The 23,260-nt window shown below is 41.9% G+C and overlaps 1 protein-coding gene across 3 annotated transcripts in view; it reads right to left on the reverse strand.

The window, feature by feature from the left end:
• Positions 1 to 19,141, reverse strand: part of LOC122563660 (grainyhead-like protein 3 homolog) — a 103,275-nt gene extending 84,134 nt beyond the window's left edge. For 2 of the 3 annotated variants that reach the window (XM_043717690.2, XM_087976847.1), the window contains exon 1: positions 18,998 to 19,141. In XM_043717690.2, the coding sequence (XP_043573625.1) occupies positions 18,998 to 19,014 (17 nt within the window). In that variant the 5' untranslated portion in view covers positions 19,015 to 19,141. Of the gene's footprint in view, positions 1 to 5,619; positions 6,109 to 18,997 lie in introns of those variants that run through there. The other variant, XM_043717691.2, reaches the window with a different exon arrangement.
• Between the last annotated feature and the right edge of the window lie 4,119 nt (positions 19,142 to 23,260).

Consider the following 23,260-nt stretch of genomic DNA (forward strand, 5'->3'; position numbering starts at 1 on the left):
CCTATGGAATGTTACACCTGTACAGAGTTAGGGAAATTTCCAGCAAGAAGACTAAAAAAGAAAGAGATTGTAATATACTGACATTCAAACTACTCTCAGTAGGAAGCTATCTCCCATAGATATATTTGTGAAAATAAGGCTTTGAAAACTGACTGCAACCTTCTATTCTGTGTGTGGAAGTAGGATGGAGCTGATTATGTGTGGAAGTAGGCTGGAGCTGATTATGTGTGGACTAGTGTGATGTGAGTATCACAGTTTAGAGCAGACACTGAATATTTCTGCATTGCAGGTAAAGAAAGGAAAAAAATCTTACTTTCTCAAATTGGGTGTAGCCACTGGTGAAAGGAATCAAGGCAAAATAATTTTAATCAATTTGCAAAGCTGAGAATCACACAAGCAATTGCCCTCCTACTAATATACCCGACCAGTACCATCCAATGTAATGGGTACAACTTTCTAATATCTACCCTTCATAAACAATGGACAATCTGAACCAATTTAAAAATGAAGTTGCAAGTTCGGACACACTTCATATTCTTATTCTGCTGCATTTATGTATTGCATTGTATTTCTTTTCATGTATAGTAATTAATAAATTGACTCTTCTGTTGACTCAAGATAGTCTTGTTAAATTGATTTCTTTTGAATTCACTTGATCTGGGGAAAAGGGAAGTGATCTATTTTAAATTAATCTTGTTATGACCCACCAAGGGGGGGTGAATAAAGATAGGGAGCCAGTTTATTCCTCTTTACTTGGAAGCTTAATGACTGGAGGTACCCTGTCTAGAAATGTAACCAACTGGGGAATCCTGCCAGAGGGCTGGCGGGAACAGTATGGATTGGGGTTTTATTTTTGAAGCATGATTCTGTGCTCCAAATTGATCATTCCACCAATGAAAAAGGAATGTATTTGTAACATCACAGACTATCTTCAGTGTCATTTTCAGGTCTGGTTATCTGACACCTTTCTCACAAATCTGAGGACACTGAAAGAAAGTAATAAATAGACCTATTTGGCAGCAGTCCAACAAGCTGACCCTCTGTTAAAAACTCTAGCTCAGACTGTTCACACTGAAGCTGAGGCAGAAGCAGTCCCCGAATGTTACTATGTGAAAAGTAAGGTGCTGATGAGGAAATGGAGAAGCCTCGCAAAGACCTGCAAACAAGGAGTGAACATTGATCCTCCAGGCAGTGGTACTGCTGAAATGCCTTTGAGAAATATTGCAGCAAGCTCACAAGATGCCAGTGTTTGGAAAATGCAAATCCCAAGCAAGCATCAGTCAACACATTTACTGGCTACAGCTCCACAAGGATGTAGTAAGGTTTTTAAAAATGTGTCACAGCTGCCAGGAAAACGCATAGCTGCAATTAGACCAATGCTGGCTTTTAGGGAGCCATTCAGCAAGGTGTTAGTAAATGGTATGGGACCTCTGCCAAAACAAAAGGGTGCTACTAGTAGATCCTTCCCAGAATGAAGATGACTACCCGGGGGCTTGCCCCCATTCAGGATCATATCGACCAAAACTGTAGTGAAGGATTTGACCCACTTCTTCACCCAGTATGATCTTCCCACTGAGATACATTTGAACCAGCGCCCACATTCCACATCCAAAATATTCCAGGATGTCAAAGTTAATCTGAGTGTGCTCCAGCCATATTCTTCAGTCTATCACATACAGTCACAGAGGTGTTAGAACAGTACCAGCAAACCCTGAAAGATTGGGTTATACAGCCATGACTGGGATAAAGGTCTAGATTTTCTTATATTCACTCCATTTGAATTACTTTGCAGGCACCAAGTATGAGGGCCTCGCAGCGAGTGAAGGTAATGTTTTTCGAACAGAAGAAGGAAATCTCCAATTCAGACTACACAACAGAGTTCTGAGAGGAGTCTTCAGAGTCTGTGAAGCATTCTGGGAACACTTGAAATTCTCCCAGCCAGTGATGAAACACAGATAAACTTGTCAGAGACCCAAACCTTTCAGCCAGAAGACCACGGGTTAGGACTTTACCAATATCAGGTGAAGCCATAAATGCGCAGTTGAGTGGCCTGTACAGAGTTGGAAAAAAAGCTTAGGGGAGTAAATATTAGATTGAGACTCCAGATCAGGAAGGAAAGCAAAGGGTATGTCATGTCAACACGATAAAGCAAGATCGCAACCAAGATGGAAAGGAACGGGTAATGATCAGTCCCATTGCCATGAGAATAAGGGGAGATAAATTGGAAAGAGATGTAGTGGAGGCATACATCGAACTCCCCCTGCTATCCAGTTAGCCAACTCCAAAATAATAGCAAACTTAGACCCCTTAAATGTTCACGTCGACAAGGAACAATGAGTAGATGTAACAAAGTTACTCAATGCATCAAAGGACTTGTACAGAGACAAACCAGGCTGCACCACCCCAGCTCTACATGTAGATGTTGTGGGAGGGCCTTTCCCATAAGACAACATCCTTATCAGTAGGAGCAGAAAAGCTGTCCCAGGTTCAGGAGAGATTAATTGTGGAACACCAACAGTAGAGCCTAGCAGCAGCACCAGGATCTCCCAGTTGTCCTTGGGCCCAAGCTGGGTGGCTCCACAAAAGTTAACCACCCAAAAGTTAATGCAGTGACCAGACCAACTCCTACGCAATACTCGGCTGAGAAATTGCATGGATTGGGTAGGTAAAGCAACCTATGTTTCCAAGGTAGATTTACTCAAGGGATACTGGCAGGGTACCTTGATTGCCCGTGCAGAGGAAATCTCTGCTTTCATAACTTCAGAGTCTGCATGGCCTACATGCCATGCAGACTCTGAAATGACCCAACCACCTTTCAAAGACTGATGAACCAGATCATGGTAGGCCTATCTAATACTGTACCTCAACAACCTCATGGTTTGTTTTTGTATATATTTAATTCCTTTCCACTTTTTGTGATGAAATGAGAATGAATCTCATTTGGAACTTCTGATCCAAAATTTGTTTTGAAAAAATGAATTGCTACAGACAAAAAAAATGTAACATAAAAGAAATGAATGTAAAATCAGTGCTTTCTGGCAAAGTCCTGCATGAGACCAATGGGATTTTGAACCTGTAAAGTGTCAGGAAAATAGCAAAAACAGGGAAAGGGACATAATAGGAAGAGAAAATGATTATTAGGCATGCAGGTGTGGATGCAGTGAAGGAGGCAAATGGCATACTGGCCTTCATAGTGAAAGGATTTGAATACAGGAGCTGGGATATCTGGCTGCAATTGGACAAAGCTTTGGTGAAATGACACCTGGAGTATTGTGTTCGGTCTCCTTATCTGAGGAAAGCTGTTCTGACTATGAAGGGAGTGCAACAAAAATTCACCCGACTGATTCCTGGGATGACAGGACTGATGTACAAAGTGAGATTGGATCAGTTAAGACAATCTTCACTAGATTTAGAAGAGTGAGGGAAACCTATAAACTTCTGACAGAATTGCACAATGTTCCTGACGACTGCGGGTACAGAAGCAGGAGTAACAGTTTAAAGAGATATGATAGGTCACTTTGGACTGAATTGAGGAGGAATTTACCCAGCGATTAGTGAGCCTGTGAAATTCTCTGCCACAGAAAAGAGTTGAGGCAAAAGTTGAGGCAAATGTTTCCAAGGAGGAGTGACATACAGTCCTTCGGGCTAAATGGATCGAACAGGATTGAGGGAAAGAAGGAATAGGATATTGAGTTGGATGATCAGCCATGATCATTTTGGATAGTGGAGCAGGCTCAAAATGCTGAATAGCCTCCTCCTGCTCTGATTATCGATTTTACAATTAGAGGTTGATTACTTTCCCATCCCTCTGGAAAAATCTACCTCCTGCAGCCATTCTTGGTGTTTTGCCTTGCAGAAACATATAAAGAGAGTGTTTAGAAACTGACTGTGACCCTGAGTTGGCAAGTGCTAATTGAAGAAGTTATACTAATAGGAGAAGGCGTACAAGTGAACTGAGGCACCCATGTGTACTATCCTGGATCTGAGAAGCTTGGGTTTTGTGAAGGTCACAGTCAGCCCTCAGGTGAAAAAAATATTCTTTGTCTGAGTGTTAGAAGACAGCTAGCCAGCAGCAAGTCAGTAGGTGACACTCTTACTCTGGGTGCTGCCAGCCTAACATCATCCAAAAACAATAGGATTTCAACTAATCTGTAAAAACCCAAAATCACAAAATTGACTGTTCAACTATCAATGTTTCCAAATCTACTCTTCATGAATGACCTAGAGAAACTTCTAATTAATATAATTAGATTAATATAACTTCTGACTTTTATCTTTTTTGCACACACTTCATGCTAAGACCATTCTCTTGCTTAAGAGGGAAAACATGGTTATATTGGCTCCTTTAAAGCTTTTTATAACAACTAACTGAATAGGAGAAGAGTAAACAAGTAGAGGCAGTTCATCCCTCTGCTCTAAGGAGTTCAATTATTTTGTTATCTGTCTAAAACCATATTAACTGAGAGAACTTCACCAGAGGTCTAGTTGTAACATTTGTACCTTTTAAGTCTAAAATGAATGATTTCACATTTGTGTGCACTGAGATCTATTAGACACAGTTTTGTTTATTCACGTAATCTATTAATATCTTTTTATAATATATTGTATTTATTTTCAGATAATGTTTAATTTATTATTTGTAAATTTCATATCTTCAAATGGAAACCAAAAATTGCATTTGATAAAGACAAGGGTACAAATATTAAGATAAAATGTTGGCAAATAAATGCTGACAAACTTTCCTTCACTTGTGTAAATTGACAGCACCTATGCAGGTAGTAAAGTTCAATAGCTCTATGCTGTTGTTTAAACTTCACATCATCCTTCTTTCATCAGAATTAACTTGTCCCGCCCTGCCCCATACCCTTCTCTCTCATAGATACTCTCTTTAAGCGAGTTGATGTTATCTGGAACTGCGTTCTACATTCTCAAAATTCTGCGTGAAAATCATCCTAAATTCTTTTTTTTTAATCTGTTTGTGGAAATCTCATGTTTATATTCTTGTTCTAGACTCACCCACAAAAAGAAAAAACTTGTTCATATTGAACTCTTTCAAATTTTGAAAGACTTAATCAAGTTCCTCATTCTCTTTCTTTCAGAGAGAGTCAAACCTGTTCAATATTTCCTAATAGTTGAATCCTCTTAATACTGGCAACACGCTTGCAATTTTTTTTCTGCACTTTTTCCAGGACTTCAATGTTTTCTTTATAATATGGAGACCAGAACTTGCACATAGCATTCCGAGTGTGCTCTAGCCAAGGTTTCAATAAATTTAACTTATCAATAATACTTCCACAAACAGGTTATCTATTAAAGAGTACTGGACAATATACAAGAATTTATTTCCAGTTAAAATTTACCTGCACAGCAATGTTCTTTACACTTACAAAGTAATTCACTGTGTGATATGATATTGTACTGTATAAGAACAAGCATTATTAATCAGACTTTTATAAAATAGAAGCCATAATTGCATATTGTTTCCATATTGTTCAGTATGCAGTAAATACACTGTGCTGTAATTGTTTGCTCACCTCTAACAAATACATTACTGCGAGATTTCAGACAAGTATACACAGACTTTACTACTGTCCTGATCTAGTGTACATACGTACATACCTTTTCTTGAGTTAGTTCGTGGGATCTTGAGTATCCTCTAGTGTTCAATATCCCTGACTAAATAATACATTCGGCTTTCTGTTTTAACAGAACTATGTTTTGCTTCAAATCTTGCTGCTACTGATAATGCTGCAATAATGTGTGAACGTCATCTTTAATTTATTGAACCACATGCAGAACCACAACTCGCTCAAACATGACATGCCATTGTGGAAAATCTGTTTTCTTTCCCTCCTACTACTTCCGTTTGAAGGAGGTAATTGGCCTGAAATTCTGAATCCCTCTGCTCTCATGTGTCAGGATCCCCCAAGTGTGGATCAGATCCCCCAGTTTGTCTTGAGGACCTCCAAAAACAAAACCTAAGTGCTGGTTAATGAGTTCAATAAAAACCCTGGCAGAGGCTGTGGGGAATGTAATGTAAGTCTGCTACGTACACACCAACAAGGAAATATGAATGATTTTAAACAGTGTCTTGAAGCTAATACAAAGACTAATACAAAGGTTTTAATAATTGATAACAGTCTAAGCATGCAATGTAATGTGGAGATGCCAAAGTTGGACTGAGGTGGATAAAGTCAGAAATCACACAACGCCAGGTTATAGTCCAACTGGTTTATTTGAAATCACAAGCTTTTGGAGTATAGCTCCTTAGTCACCTGATGAAGGAACTACACTCCGAAAGCTTGTGATCTCAAATAAACCTGTTGGACTATAACCTGGTGTTGTGTGATTTCTGACTTTAAGCATACAACAGCAGTGCTTCATTATTAGGTTGAGCACATCTGTGTCCATCTCATGGCCTAACTGCCTCATGCAAAAGAGGCACCAGCCCTAAAAACAGCAGCAAACAGGTGCCCTCTCATTGGTATTGCTCAGGTAAAGCCTCTCACAGTGCTTTGTTAGAAAGGGCCTTTGCCCTGTAGCAGTTGAAAAAAAACCTTATTAAATTTTGAGTGCTTCACACATGTCGAAATCACATACGCAGACAATGCTATTTCATTTTAATGAGTGTCTTCAAGTTCCCAACACCCACTCAATAAGGAAGAAAACTATGTGCGTAAAAAATTTGCCTCTGGCAAAATAGAGTTCTGCTGTCGACATTGGCAAGTGACAGCAGGGTGCCTTAAACTTGTTTAATTCAAATGGGGCTTGGTCTGACAATGTGACAAGTTATCTGTGATCACCTTGACTTACAACATCACAATAGAAACTAAGGAAACTAAACGTTTATTGACAATAGAGAGATTTTCCTAACCTTCTCTCCTCAACTCACGCAATCAAGTTCAAGCACATTACAACATAGAGCAGCTTTTTTTTCCCCAAAACACATTGGCTATTTCTGTTTGTTAAATTTGGAATGAAGCAAAGGAATAGTAATTTCTTTCCTACAGAATTAATTTTGACCAAGGAAGCAAAATACTGTGGATGTTGGAAATCTGAAACAAATACAGAGAACACTAAAGATTCGCAGTTAGCCTGGCAGCATCATTTGGGAGTTCATGGCTCTGTTCCTCTGAGGTGTGGCTATCATTGACAGATTGCCACTCCACCCAAACCTCTTCCCAACTTGATGCTGCTCCACATCTTGTCTTCTGAGCCAAGCTTTACCAGAAGGGTGAAGCCAAAAGTCCCTCAAAGGGCTCCATCATGGTTAGACAACACTGGGGAAAAGATAGGTTTGGAGGATAAAAAAGGATAGGCAACAAGCAGCCATATGGTAAGGTCAGTTAGAGAATGAGAGTGGTGGTGAGGGGATGAATCAATAAATGGATGGAATGATAATGTGGGTTGATAGGTGAGTTAAGAGAGTAAATGGGTAGGTGGGAACAGTGGATGAGCTAATGTGTGGATGGCAAAGGCTGAGATGGTACATGGGGGAGATAAACAGAACGGCAGGTGGATGGGGTAGCAGGTGGGTGAGTTAGTAGATGGTTAGGGTGGCAGGTGATGGAGGAAGGTGGGTGAGGTGCTAGGTTGGTAGGATGGCAGGTGAAGGTGGCACGGAGTTGGGGTAGCATGTGGCAGAGATGGTAATCAGATCACAGGTGTAGTGGCTGGTCAGGAAAGAGGTTGAGGGCTCAGTGGGGCAAGAAAACACCCAGATGTCAGGTGGTAGTCAGAGGGTCAGAGCAGTAGTTGGGGGTACTAGAAAGGACAGGAGATAATGAAGGGGGAGGTAATTGGCATAGAAACTATAGCAGAAGTGTCAGTTCTTGAGTTACCCAGAAGTTAGACTTTTTTATCTGTTAAATATTTCAGGTAACTATTCAGGTAAGTACATCAGAACTGTCTGAAGTCTCCAAGTCTAACTCAGAGTTAACTGAGGACACTCCTACATAGGTCAGAGTGTCAAGAATTTCACAGCATTTGACGCTCATCTTCAGTCACACATTTGATCTTGGATGATCTGGAGACCAGAAGATTTTGGCCATTGTTTCAAGTCTATTTGCATGGAAGGTCATAGGCTTGAAAGATCAGTCTGGATTTAAGTAGCTTGATGGGGGTTTCTCTCCAGTGGTCAGAGCACTGACAGGAAATCACCTTTCAGTTACCGTGGAGGACGCCAAACCATAAACTGTCCCTCAGTACTGAAGTGGCTGCCCCCTGGAATTCAGGAACTTGGTAATGCAAGCTCCACTCTATAACTCTGTGACCTGTCAAAAAGTTCCAAATGAACAGGAGCTCTTCACTGCTCCCCACTGGCACTAGTGAAGAGATGGTGGCTAATGAGAGTGCACCCACTAGAGTTTGGAATGCCAAGGGACCCCCAAGTCAAAGATAGGTGAGGGAAGAACAACAATCACATGGAGGTCAGAGATAAGGATTAGGGAACTGCGGCCCAGAATGCCAGAAAACGAGGGATCCTTCCATTTGTGATAGCCTCAGGAAATCTGTATGGATCTTATTTAATCCCTGAGCCAGCACAGAATTGTAGTGGGTTCATGGATAATGGTGTCAATTGGCACATTGATGAACTTAACTCACAACCCACCCCAGGCAGCTGTGAATCCCACACCAGCCTTTTCTCTCTTCTGGTGTAATGAGGGGAGAGTTTGCCACTGTTGGTAGACTGGCATGAGTTTCGCCCAGGATTAAATGGGTCTGGGTGCCATGGTTCTGCCATGATGGACTGCCATTCACTCAGTCGATTAACTCTGTTTATTTTTCCACACGTCGGAGAACATCAAGTATCTTCTGGTTTTATTTGAATATGGAAGTTTGTCTCAAAAGTAGAATACCATGAGAAGAATATTAATGGTCTCAGCTTCTTTTTATACAAAACATATTTCCCATGCCTCTCCCTCAGCTCCAACGGTAACACAGTTATTACCCTTTTAAAATATGTAATTGGCTAAAAACCACTTTGAGATGGCTTGGTGTTATGAATGGTGCTGTAAGAATGCATATTTTTTCTACCTTCTGTATTTTTCTTCTGACTCCAGGCTTTGCTGCATTTGTGATTTGGAGACGCTGGTGTTGGACTGGGGTGGACAAAGTTAAAATCTATATTGGGGAGACAGGCCGGCTACTTGCAGAGCGTTTCAGAGAACACCTCTGGGACACCCGGACCAACCAACCCAACCACCCTGTAGCTCAACATTTCAATTCCCCCTCCCACTCCACCAAGGATATGCAGGTCTTTGGGCTCCTCCATCGTCAGACCACAGCGAAACGACGATTGGAGGAAGAACGCCTCATCTTCCGGCTAGGAACCCTCCAACCACAAGGGATGAACTCGGATTTCACCAGTTTCCTCATTTCCCCTCCCCCCAGCCTGTCTCAGTCAAATCCATCAAATTCAGCACCGCCTTCCTAACCTGCAATCTTCTTCCCGACCTCTCCGCCCCCACCCCAGTCTGACCTATCACCCTCACCTTGACCTCTTTGCACCTATCACATTTCCGACGCCCCTCCCCCAAGTCCCTCCTCCCGATCTTTTATCTTAGCCTGCTGGACCAACTTTCCTCATTCCTGAAGAAGGGCTGATGCCCGAAACGTCGATTCTCCTGTTCCCTAGATGCTGCCTGACCTGCTGCGCTTTTCCAGCAACACATTTCATCTCTGATCTCCAGCATCTGCAGACCTCACTTTCTCCCCTAAAATCACACAACACCAGGTTATAGTCCAACACGTTTAATTGGCAGCACTAGCTTTCGGAGCGCTGCTCCTTCATCAGGTAGTTGTGGAGGACACAATTGTAAGACATAGAATTTATAGCAAAAGTTTACAATGTGATGTAACTGAAATTATAATTTGAGTACTCCACCTGATGAAGGAGCAGTACTCCGAAAGCTAGTGCTTCCAATTTAACTTGTTGCATTTGGGCATCGTCTACTTCTGTTTTTGAGGAGTTACAAATGGTGCTGGACATTGTGCAATCATCCATGAACAACTCCACTATTGACTCAATGATGGAGGAAAAGTCATTGGTAAAGAAGCTGAAGATACAGTAACAGAAATTGCTGCAAAGGCTCAGCAGATCTGGCAGTATCTGTGGAGAGAAATCAGAGTTACTGTTTCGGGTTTAGTGATCTTTCCTCATTTCTCTCCACAGATGCTGCCATCTTTTCCATCAATTTCTGGTTTTGTTTCTGATTTTCAGCATCGGCAGCTCTTTTTGCTTCTTATTTAAGAAGCTGAAGATGTTTGGGTCTTGGGCATTACCCTGAGGACCTCCTTCAGTGATGGTCCTGGAGCTGAGATGACTGACCCTCAACAACGACAATCAGCTTCCTTTGTGCAGGTATGACTCCAACCAGCAGAGAGATATCCCTCTAGTTCTATTAACTCCAGTTTTGCTATGATTCCTTGATTCTACACCATAGCCTGGATGCCAATGTCAGTTACTCTGCACACTTCTGGAACTTAGCTCTCTGGTCCCTGTTTGAACTAAATCTGCAATGAGGTCAGGAGCTGAGTGGCCCTGGCAGATGCCAGAATGAGTCTTAGTGATTAGGTTAATGCTGAGTCAGTGCTGCTTGACAGCACTGTTGATGATACTTTCTGTAACTGTACTGATGATCAAGAGTGGACGAATGGGGTGGTGACTGACTGGATTGGATTTGTGCTATGTTTTGTGTGCAGAATGCACCTGGGCAATTTTCTACAATGTTGGGGAAATGTCAGTGTTGTAGCTCCACTTAAACAGCTTGGCTCGGGTGTGGAAAGTTCTGAAGCACATGTTTTCATTACTAATGTTGGAATGCTGTCAGGGCCCATAGCCTTTGCAGTATCTGGGACCGCCACCAATTTTTTAAAATCACATGGAGTGAATGGAAATGGCTGAAGAATCAAATCTCTGATTGGAGGTGGCTGAGGTGAGTCATCTATTCTCCACTTCTGGCTGAAGATTGCTATGAATGCTTCAGTTTTATCTTCTGCATTGATGTGCTCATCTCTCCCGTCACTGAGGTTGGGGATATTTGTGGAACATCCTTTTCAAGTGAATTGTTTAATTATCTATCACCACTAACAATTGACTACAGAACATGGAATCACCTGTTGCTTGTGGAATCACTATAATGAACTGAGCTGCCTGACAGAATTCAATCTGAGCATCGATGTCCAAATTATTACTGAGCAGGTGCTGCTTGACAGCACTAATGATGGCATCATCCATCATTTTACTGATGATTGAGAGTAGGCTGATGGAATGGGAATTGGCTGGCTTACATTTGCCCTGCTTTTTGTTCATAGGACATACCTGGGCAATTTTCTACATTGTCAGATAGATGCCAGTGTTATAGCTGTACTGGAAAACTTTAGCCATGTTTTCAGCTTAACATATGAAGAATATTTGAGGACTCTGGGTCTATACCTGATGGAGTTAGAACGATGAGGGCGGAATCTAATTGAAACTTAGAGAATACTGAATGGCCTGGACAGAATGGATGTTGGGAAGATGTTTCCATTAGTAGGAGAGACTAGCACCTGAAGGCAAAGCCTTAGAGCAAAGAGAAGATCCGGTGAATCTATGGAATTCTTTGCCACAGGATGCTGTGGAGGTCGTGTCATTGAGTATATTTAAAGACTGAGATAGATACGTTCTTGAATATCAAAGGAGATCAATGGATGGGGGAAAAGGTGGGAAAATAGGTTTGAGAAAATTAGCAGCCATGATCGAATGGTGGAGCAGATTCCATAGCCTGAATGGCCTAATTTCTGCTGCTAAATCTTATGGTCTATTGGTCTTACTATTGTTTAAATATTGTCAGGGCACATGATATTTGACGTATCCAAAGCCTTTAACTGTTTCTTAATATCATGTGGAGTGAATCGGATTGGCAGAAGACTGGGATCTACGATGCTGGGAACCACTGGTACAGGCCAAGGTGAATCATCCACGCTGCATTTATGACTGAAAATTGTTGGAATAATTCAGCATTTTTTTCACACAGATGTGCTGGGTTCCCCTAATATTGAAGACGGGATACTTATGGAGACTCCAACTCTAGTGAAATATTTGGTGGTTCACCACCATTCACAACTGGATATGACAGGACTGCAGAACATAAATCTGATCCATTGGCTGTGGGATTGCTCAGTCCTGTCTATCACATGCTGCACATGCTGCTCAGTACACAAATAGTCGCGTTTTGTAGTGTCACCAGGTTGATAATTTCATTTTTGGTATGGCTGGGGTGCTGCTGCTGTCATACACTTCTGCATTCTTTGTTGAACCAGGACTGATCCAGACTTTGTTACTGTTGCACTTTGTGGTGGTCTTTCCTATGGATTCTGTCCTGGACAGATGCATCTGTGGCTGGCAGATTGGTGAAGATGAAATAAAATATATTTGGATCCTTTACCACCTGATGCAGACCCATATTAGTAGTTATGTTCTTTAAGACTCAACCAGCTTGGTCAATATCGGTAGTGCTGAACCTCTCCTGCTGACAGACATTCACATTCTCCACCCAAAGTCTGTTCTGTGCCTTTTCTACCTCCAGGTAGTGTTCAACCTGGAGGGATGAGGAGGGATGAATTGAAACCCATTTTCTTTAACCACTTTCCCTTCCCCATCCCCACAATCCGCCCCCCCCCCCTCCCCCCACCCCTACACCCTTGAAGGTTTGCAAAAAGATTAATTGCCAAAGATCCTTTCCCTTATAACTACCTTTCTCCTAGAAGAAATGAATTTATGTTGCAAAATGAGACAATTTAACCAGGCCATCCTCTATTAACAAAAGACTATGTTTAATAATTACTGAATGAAAGATGAAATAATGATGTAACACATACACACAGATTAGCAATGAAAATATATTCCAAAGTATTCTCAGTTATATGAATTAGTCTTTAGTTCACTTGTGAAGTGTAAATCTTGGCTTTGAAGGTTCATTGACTTTCTTTTCTTCTGTTTTCTTTCCACAGGCTTTCTGAGGGAGTCCAGCACTCAGAGCAATAGAATATTTTACCTGCAATGCAGGGGTGACCATGAGATGGCTGTTTGACTGTAACTTTCATTACACATGAGTGGATGAACCCAAACTGGTACACCAACCCACTTCAGACTGCAATTACATCTGCCCACCAGCATACAGACCAATGTTGGCGCTAACTTTTAACCACTGACCTTGTGTATTCTTGAAAGGGGAAAACACAACCTTGCAATATCAAGAGTCATGGAGTCATAGAGATGTACAGCATGGAAACAGACCCTTCAGTCCAAACTGTCCATGCCGACCAGATATCTCAACCCAATCTAGTCCCACCGGCCAGTACCCGGCCCATATCCCTCCAAAACCTTCCTATTCATATACCCAACCAAATGCCTCTTAATGTTGCAATTGTACCAGCCTCCATCACTTCCTCTAGCAGCTCATTCCATACAAGCACCACCATCTGCATAAAAAGGTTGCCCTTTAGGTCTCTTTTATATCTTTCCCCTCTCACCCTAAACCTATGCCCTCTAGTTCTGGAATCCCCGATGCCAGGGAAAAACTTTGCCTATTTACCCTATCCATGCCTCTCATAATTTTGTAAACCTCTATAAGGTCACCCCTCAGCCTCCGACACTCCAGGGAAAACAACCCCAGCCTGTTCAGCCTCTCCCTATAGCTCAAATCCTCCAACCCTGGCAACATTCTTGTAAACCTTTTCTGAACCCTTGCAAGTTTCACAACATCTTTCCGATAGGAAGGAGACCAGAATTGAACGCAATATTCCAACAGTGGTCAAACCAATGTCCTGTACAGCCGCAATATGACCTCCCATCTCCTGTACTCAATACTCTGATCAATAAAGGAAAGCATACCAAATGCCTTCTTCACTATCCTATCTACCTGCGACTCCACTTTCAAGGAGCTATGAACCTACACTCCAAGGTCTCTTTGTTCAGCAACACTCCATAGGACCTTACCATTAAGTGTATAAGTCCTGCTAAGATCTGGTGGGCGGCACGGTGGCACAGTGGTTAGCACTGCTGCCTCGCAGCGCCAGAGACCCGGGTTCAATTCCCGACTCAGGCGACTGACTGTGTGGAGTTTGCACGTTCTCCCCGTGTCTGCGTGGGTTTCCCCCGGGGGCTCCGGTTTCCTCCCACAGTCCAAAGATGTGCAAGTCAGGTGAATTGGCCATGCTAAATTGCCCGTAGTGTTAGGTAAAGGGGTAAATGTAGGGGTATGGGTGGGTTACGCTTCGGCGGGTCGGTGTGGACTTGTTGGGCCGAAGGGCCTGTTTCCACACTGTAAGTAATCTAATCTAATCTAATCTGCTTTCCCAAAATGCAGCACCTCGCATTTATCTGAATTAAACTCCATCGTTTTTCAGACTGGAGGCCTGTGACCAGTGGAGTGCCACAAGGATCGGTGTTGGGCCCTCTACTCTTTGTCATTTACATAAATGATTTGGATGCGAGCATAAGAGGTTCAGTTAGTAAGTTTGCAGATGGCACCAAAATTGGAGGTGTAGTGTAGTGGACAGCGAAGAAGGTTACCTCAGATTACATTGGGATCTTGACCAGATGGGCCAATGGGCTGAGAAGTGGCAGATGGAGCTTAATTCAGATAAATGTGAGGTGCTGCATTTTGGGAAAGCAAATCTTAGCAAGACTTATACACTTAACGGTAAGGTCCTAGGGAGTGTTGCTGAACAAAGAGACCTTGGAGTGCAGGTTCATAGCTCCTTGAAAGTGGAGTCGCAGGTAGATAGGATAGTGAAGAAGGTGTTTGGTATGCTTTCCTTTATTGGTCAGAGTATAGAATACAGGAGTTGGGAGGTCCTGTTGCGGCTGTACAGGACATTGGTTAGGCCACTGTTGGAATATTGCGTGCAATTCTGGTCTCCTTCCTATTGGAAAGATGTTGTGAAACTTGAGAGGGTTCAGAAAAGATTTACAAGGATGTAGCCAGGGTTGGAGGATCTGAGCTACAGGGAGAGGCTGAACAGGCTGGGGTTGTTTTCCCTGGAGCATTGGAGGCTGAGGGGTGATCTTGTAGAGGTTTACAAAATTATGAGGGGCATGGATAGGGTAAATAGGCAAAGTCTTTTCCCTGGGGTTGGGGATTCCAGAACTAGAAGGCATAGGTTTAGGGTGAGAGGGGAAAGATATAAAAGAGACCTAAGGGGCAACTTTTTCACGCAGTGGGTGGTACGTGTATGGAATGAGCTGCCAGAGGATGTGGTGGAGGTTGGTACAATTGCAACATTTAAGAGGCATTTGGATGGGTATATGAATAGGAAGGGTTTGGAGGGATATGGGCCAGGTGCTGGCAGGTGGGACTAGATGGGATTGGGATATCTGGTCGGCATGGATGGGTTGGACCGAAGGGTCTGTTTCCATGCTGTACATCTCTATGTCTCTATGACTCTATGCCACTTCTCAGCCCATTGGCCCATCTGGTCCAGATCCTGTTGTAATCTGAGGTAACCCTCTTCGCTGTCCACTACACCTCCAATTTTGGTGTCATCTGCAAACTTACTAACTGTACTCTTATGCTCGCATCCAAATCATTTATGTAAATGACAAAAAGTAGACGACACAGCACCGATCCTTGTGGCACTCCACTGGTCACAGGCCTCCGGTCTGAAAAACAACCCTCCACCACCACTGTCTTCTACCTTTCAGCCAGTTCTGTATCCAACTGGCTAGTTCTCCCTGTATTCCATATGCAATAAGTTTCTTCAGCCTCTGCAGTAGACATTCTTGCAAATTTCTGTTTCTGAGCAGCATCAGAAGGTGCGCAAGAGCCTATCATCCACCATTTTATTTGCTTCCAAACTTACCTGGATCCAAAAGATATTTCCTATGTGCAAAAGCTTTTACTCCAATCAATACTGAGTGATTTTCAGTTCAGTAATTTGACAAACTATGGAGTTTGGTCTGGATTGAACTGCAACATTTAGAGAACAAGATTTTAAGAACACCTGTTTGTTGATGCATTGCTTGTATTGATGTGGCTCATAAATTGACTTGAAAATTGGACTCAATTCTTATTCTCATAACAAAGCCCTTTTTTTGTGAAAAATACCTTAATTATTTTCTCACCAATCTAGATATGTGTTGGAAGAGTTGTATGATTTCTAATTTGCTAACAATTTATACAGGCTGCACCTGCCTAACATCTCTCCCCCACCACTTTCTAAAAACACAATTTTACGAGATAAGTTGCATTTCTAATGGTGAGTCTGGGAGCAGACCAAAAAACAGGATGGTTGTATTCTACCAGACAGCAAGGCAATTAAGTGATTAGCACATCAAGATTTACAATGGGAAGAGCAGATGGCACAACAAAATACCCAACAGAAAATTCTCCTGATCTTTGTATTCTTGACAGCACAGACAGTGACACAGAAATGTGGGAGAGATAAATGCTGCTCTTTCTGCTCTTTGTCAAAGTTGTATACTTTCCAGGTATACGCACTTGGATATATTTTAATTTACCAGGGCACCCAGATCTGTCCTTACACTAAATTTCTTCAGACTTCCTTCATTTAAATAATATTCTGGCATTTTTGTATTCTTAAAATGTGACAAACCTACATTTTCCCACATTATTATCCATCGGGAATTTGTTTCTCACTCATTTCATCTATCTTTATCTCTGGAAATTCTTTAAGTCTTTCTGACCTGTTATCAGCAAATTATCCCATCATCCTAATCATTAATGTAGATTGTAAATTCACTGATCCATGTGATGCTCTACTGGTTAGGATTTGCTGACCTCAAACAACATGCCCAAGCTCTCTGCTTCCTAGTACTAACTAATCTTCTATCCATGTTAAAATGCTACCCTGAACATCATGAGCTCTTATCTTGTGGAGTAACCTTTTTACCCACATCTTATTGAAAGTCTCTTGGAACTCCAAACACACTCTATCTACATTAGCCATCCACCTGTTACTTCTCCACGGAACTCTAATATATTAGTCTAACATGATTTCCCTTTCACAAAACCATGTTGATTTTGTCTGATTTTGCTAAATGCCCTGGTATTACCTCCTTAATAATAGATTCAAGCATTTTTTTCTCAATGACAGATGTTAGGCTAAAATTGGCATTCTTTCTTGATTGATAGATACTGAAAACTGTCCCAGAATTTAACATGGTTCAGACAAAGGTTGAAGAGACTAAACTTTGAAATGATCAAAATTAACTAGAATTTTAATGTCAAAGGATTTATTTTTCTCTGATATACAGTTGTAGAAATTAATTAATATTCAAATATTTCTAATATACATGATGGCTTAAGAGGTACGTGACTTGGGGAAAGTTACTGTTTTGCTTTCTGCCTCTGCATAGCTGCAGTACTGTATGTACCTCTCAGTATGATTTGATGTAGCTAAACACAACTCCTCTCCAATAAAGCCACATAAATCTCTCTATGGTTTCCTTGGTATCTGACACATATGGTGTCAATCTCATGCACCCCATGATGGAGGAGGTCTCAAATATGCTTTAAAAAAAACACTGTTTTACCAAAAAACACAAAACATTGCTGTTCAAACATTCAGTGTCAGCTAAAGCAAATGCCTTAAAGGGACACTTACCTATTGACAATGACTATCTGCTTTGATCAACAATGTCTCAATGACAACCTTAGTCCATGTCCCTGTTATTTCCTTATCACTGAATACCAATCCCAAGCCAATGGAAAATACACGTTCTGTTCAGATTCACAACTGCTCCAAAGTTAAACATTAGGCATGCTGGCACAGTTAGATATGCACCAGGACACTTTAGACCACACATTGTTTTTAGACGCATTAAAGAATTCAGCAATGTTTTTATTTCAGATTGATTGTTTTCGTCCAATGTCCAAATGCTTTCCATGATGTGAATTTATTTTCTAACCTCTTACTGCTCAGATTTGCCTGCTGCCTTTCTTTATTTTGGTTGGCAGCTAGGTTGCAAAATGAAAGTACAACAGCCTATATCAAACATACAGGTGCTATAGAAGAGACTTCAGACTTAAGAGAGTTTGGCATGACATTTCATATTTGTGGCATTGCATAATACCTATTCTGAAATAAACACATTTAATTACATTTTCATCAATATCTAGTATGCAATGCAAGCCATTTAATGCAGCTGAAACAACAGTAGATACAAATTATATATATGCTATCTATTTAAGGAATTCAATGTAATCCCAGAGAACAAAAAAAAACTCCAGTCTCTGAATGCAAAGTCTATACTCAGCAAGATAATTGTATCTGACAGGAATGGGGTGATAATCTCTTGCATCTAAATAGAGTCTAAATAGTGTTCTCGATTGGACAGTGAGTCAGGCCATCACAATGTCCAGGTAAAAATTCTGGTGCACAGTCCTGCTGTAGTGAAATCAATTAGTTGCCTTGTGCACTACCAGACACAGAAATGAATGAGAAGAAATGTTTTCCAATTTTGAAGCACATTCTGGAACATGATTATCATGTTAGATCATGAATGATCTGTCAGTGGATAGTAACTCAGATCATTCACATGCTTGGATTAAATATAAAATCAAGTATAAACTTGTCCAATTTCCCTGTAAATTCTCCTTTTTGACATTTCAATTCTAATCACTATTGCTAACATAGAACTAAAGATTTGCTGAAGTTGTAGCTGCAAGATGCTCTGATGTTATCACGTGGTCAGATTTAACCTTTCAATTGTATCATTCAGGTTTCTTACAATGGCAAAGAAGGAAGATGACAGCCTGAGGAACGAAACAGTTGTGAGAAAACTCTAGTGACTTTCAATTCTTCTGCTGAGAAGCAAAAAGACACAGCAAAGACCCATCAAACAGCAGTAGAAACTGAGCACCCATCTTTTGTGGAAAGTTAGCAGATAGTTTAAATTGGCACATGTACTCCTTATCCAAGAGCAAAGTAGCATCACAGAAGAAAGTAACATTAACTGATGACACTTATCTCTGCCAAAGCAGTCACTTACCCAAGCTCTTTGGACATAGTCTATCTCTTCACAGTCACCTTCACAAGTGATATATTTTTATAACAGTTGCTGTTACTCTCCCAGGTCAAAAAAACATCCAGGTGGTTTTGTGTGATATTTCTAGTTAAAAGCTAACCGTGTCAGTGATGGATCTCTATTTATTTCCCTTAAGGTTCACTGCAGGAATTTTGCTGACAGGTAGATTCTCCTGCCTTGTTTCTGATTGGTCTCCACAGATAGAGGTACGCCTGCAGGTGAGTCAGACAGGTGTACAATAACAGGTGCAACAGCTTAACCCCTTCACCACTAGATTCTTAGAGAATTTACCTTCCCAGACTTTTGTATACTGCATATTTACAAAAAAGAAGAATGAAAAATTTGCATTTCTATAGTGCATTTCCAGGACTTCAAATCCCTAAAGTGTTTTACAGAAGATTTATTCCTCTTAAAGAAGTTGTTTGGTTGTACAGAACTTGTGCACTACATACCCTTTGGCTGTTCACATACAGCCAGGTACTTGACTGTACTGAACCAACTTGCACTTGCAAAAACTGCAGCAGAGCTGGTTGAGACTTAATTAGACCATATTTGCTATGAAAATTTTCTTTGTCAACATGTGCTCCAACTAGAGAAGAAGCAAAACTTGATCTTCTTTTGGGTAATAAGCAGGCCAGGTGACTGCAGTAAAAGTAGGGATCACTTAGGATCTGACGATCATAATTCTATTAGTTTCAAAATGGCTATGGAAAAGGATAAGCCTTCCATAAAAGTTAATGTTTTTAATTGAAGTAAGACAAATTTTAATGATATTAGACAAGAACATACAAAAGTTGATTGGAGTAGACAGTTCACAGGTAAAAAGACGACTGACTAATGGGAAACTTTCAAGAGAGTTGATGGCAAGGATTAGGAGGCATTATGTTCCTGTTAGAGTGAAGGGTAAACCTCGTCAGATCAGGGAACAATGATGAAGAGGGATATTGAGGTTCTAATCAGGAATAAAAGAGAATCTTATTTTAGATGTAGACAATGGGGTCAAATGAATCTCTTAACCAATATAAATATGCAGGGGCATTCTTAAGAAGGAAATCAGGAAAGCAAAGACGGGATATGAGGTAGCATTGGCAGACAAGGTTAAGGATAATCCAAAGAGGTTGCACAAGTACATTAAGAGTAATGGAGTAACTAGAGATAGGGTAAGAACCTTATAAGATCAAGGACGTCATCTTTGTTTTGAATCCCAGGAGTTAGGAGAGACACTAACTGACTATTTCACATCAATTTTTACTGTGGAAAAAGAAATGGAGGTTAGAGAACTCATGGAAATAAATATTGATATTTTAAAAATAGTTTACATTACAGAAGAGGAAGTTCTGGAGATTTTAGAGAATATAAAGGTAGATAAATCTCTAGGACCTGATTTAATGTATCCTGAAATGCTGAAGGAAGTAAGAGATGAAATTGCAAGACTACTTTCAGTAACACTAACATCACGTATAGCTATGTATGAGGTATCTGATGACTGGAGGGTGGCTAGTGTTGTACCTTTGTTTAAGAAAGTTTGTAAGGAGAAATCGAGGAACTATAGACCTGTGAGTCTGACTTTGGTTGTGAGTAATTGAAGGTGATTCTAAAGGATAGGATTTATAGACATTTAGAGAGGAAAAAATTGATTAGGGATAGTCAGCATAGTTTTGTGCTAGGAATATCATGTCTCACAAACCTGAAAGAGTTTTTTGAGGAAATTACCAAACTAATTGATAAGGGCAAAGCAGTAGATGTCATTTACATGGACTTTAGTAAAGCCTTCATCAAGGTTCTGCATGGTAGACTAGTTAGTAGATTAGATTAGATTAGATTACTTACAGTGTGGAAACAGGCCCTTCGGCCCAACAAGTCCACACCGACCCGCCGAAGCGCAACCCACCCAGACCCATTCCCCTACATTTACCTTTTCACCTAACACTACGGGCAATTTAGCATGGCCAATTCACCTAACCTGCACATTTTTGGATTGTGGGAGGAAACCGGAGCACCCGGAGGAAACCCACGCAGACACGGGGGGAATGTGCAAACTCCACACAGAGAGTCGCCAGAGGCGGGAATTGAACCCAGGTCTCTGGCGCTGTGAGGCAGCAGTGCTAACCACTGTGCCACCGTGCCGCCCACAAGTTAGGAGAAAGTGAGGACTGCAGATGCTAGAGATTAGAGTCGAGAAGTGGTGCTGGAAAAGCACAGCAGGTCAGGCAGCATCTGAGGAGCAAGAGAATCTACATTTTGGGCATAAGCCCTTCATCAGGAACGAGGCTTGTGGTCCAGGCGTGCTGAGAGATAAATGGGAGGGGAGTGGAGTTGGGGGAATGTAGCTGAGAATGCGATAGGTGGATAAAGGTGGGGGAGAAGGTGATAGGTCAGAGAGGAGGGTGGAGCAGATAATTTGGAAAGGTGATGGACAGGTCAAGATGGCAGTGCCGAGTTGGAGGCTTGGGACTGGGATAATGTAAGGCAAGTGGAAATGAGGAAACTGATGAAATCCCCATTGATCCCATGTGGTTGCAGGGTCCCAAGGCAGATTATGAGATGTTCTTTCACCCTGACCTCAAATTCACCTGGACCATCTTGAACCTCTCCATCTCCAACTCCAGCGACCGACTAACCACAGACATCCACTACAAACCCACCAACTCCCACAGCTATTTAGACTACACCTCTTCCCACCCTACCTCCTTTTAAAACATCATCCCTTATTCCCAATTCCTCCGCCACCGTCGCATCTGATCTCAGGATGACCATTTCCACTTTTAAAAATCCCTGATAGCCTCCTTCTTCCAAGATCACAATTTCCCTTCCCATGTGGTCGACAATGCCCTCCAGCACATGTCCTCCACCTCCTGCACCTCTGCCTTTGAAACCCAACCCTTCCAACGCAACAAGGGCAGAACCCCCCTGGTCCTCTCCTTCCACCCCACCAATCTCTGTATACATCATCTTCCGCCACCTACAAATGGACCCCACCCCTATCAGCATTCTGGAGAGACCATTCCCTCTGAGACTCCCTAATCAGATCCATTCCCCCCCCCCCCACCAGCCCACACCCCACTCCCAACACCTTCCCCTGCCACCTCCCACCTCACCTCCATCCAAGGCCCCAAAGGATCCTCTCCACATCTGACAGAAATTTACCTGTACCTCCACAAATGTCATCTCCTGAATCTTTTGCACCTGATGTGGTCTCTTCTACATTGGGGAGACAGGACACCAGCTTGCGGATCGTTTCAGGGAACATTTCTGTGACACCTGCACCAACCAACCCCACCATCCCCTATGGCTGAATACTTCAACTCCCCCTCCCACTCTGCCAAGGACAGGCAGATCCTGGGCCTCCACCATCACCAAACTCGTACCACCTGATGCCTGGAGGAGAATGCCTCATATTCTTTAGACACTGCAACCACATAGGATCAATGTGGATTTCACCAGTCTCCTCATTTCCCCACCACCCACATTATCCCAGCCTCAAGCCTCCAATTTGGCACCGCCATCTTGATCTGTCCACCACCTTCCCCATCTACCACTCCACCTTCCTCTCCTACCTATCACTTTCTCCCCCACCTTCATCTATCTATTGCCTTCTCAACTATCTTCCTCTCAACACTGCCCCCCCCCCATTTATCTCTCAGCCCCTACTAGCCCACAAGCTTCATTCCTGCTGAAGTGCTTATGCCTGAAACATAGATTCTCCTGCTCCTCAGATGCTGCCTGACCTAATTAATAAAGTTAGGTCACTTGGGATTCAAGATGTGCTTGCTAACTGGATACATATTTGGCTTAATGGCAGGAGCCAGAGAATGGTGAAGGGTTGCTTTTTGGACTGGAGGGCTGTCATCAGTGGTGTTCCACAGGAATCAGTTCTGGGTCCTCTCTTGTTTATCATTTATATGCATGATTTGAATGAGAATTTAGAAGGCATGGTTAATAAGTTTGTGGACAACATCAAAATTTGTTGCATAGTAGACAGTGAAGAAAGTTTTCTACGATTACAAAAGGATCTTGATCAAATGGTTCAATGGACTGAAAAATGGCAGATGGAGTTCAATCTAGATAAATGCGAGGTAATACATTTTGGTACAACAAATAGGACTGATAACATCAATGTTAGGGCTTTGGGTAGTGTTTCAGGAGAGAGGGACCTAGAGGTTCAGGTACATCATTCTTTGAAGCTTGCATCATATATAGACAGGGGTTTAAAAAGGCATTGTCCAC

This window comes from Chiloscyllium plagiosum, unplaced genomic scaffold (genome assembly GCF_037043375.1).
Source record: "Chiloscyllium plagiosum isolate Xiang-an unplaced genomic scaffold, Cpla_swu_hap1 HiC_scaffold_30, whole genome shotgun sequence".
Taxonomy (NCBI): Eukaryota; Metazoa; Chordata; class Chondrichthyes; order Orectolobiformes; family Hemiscylliidae; genus Chiloscyllium; species Chiloscyllium plagiosum.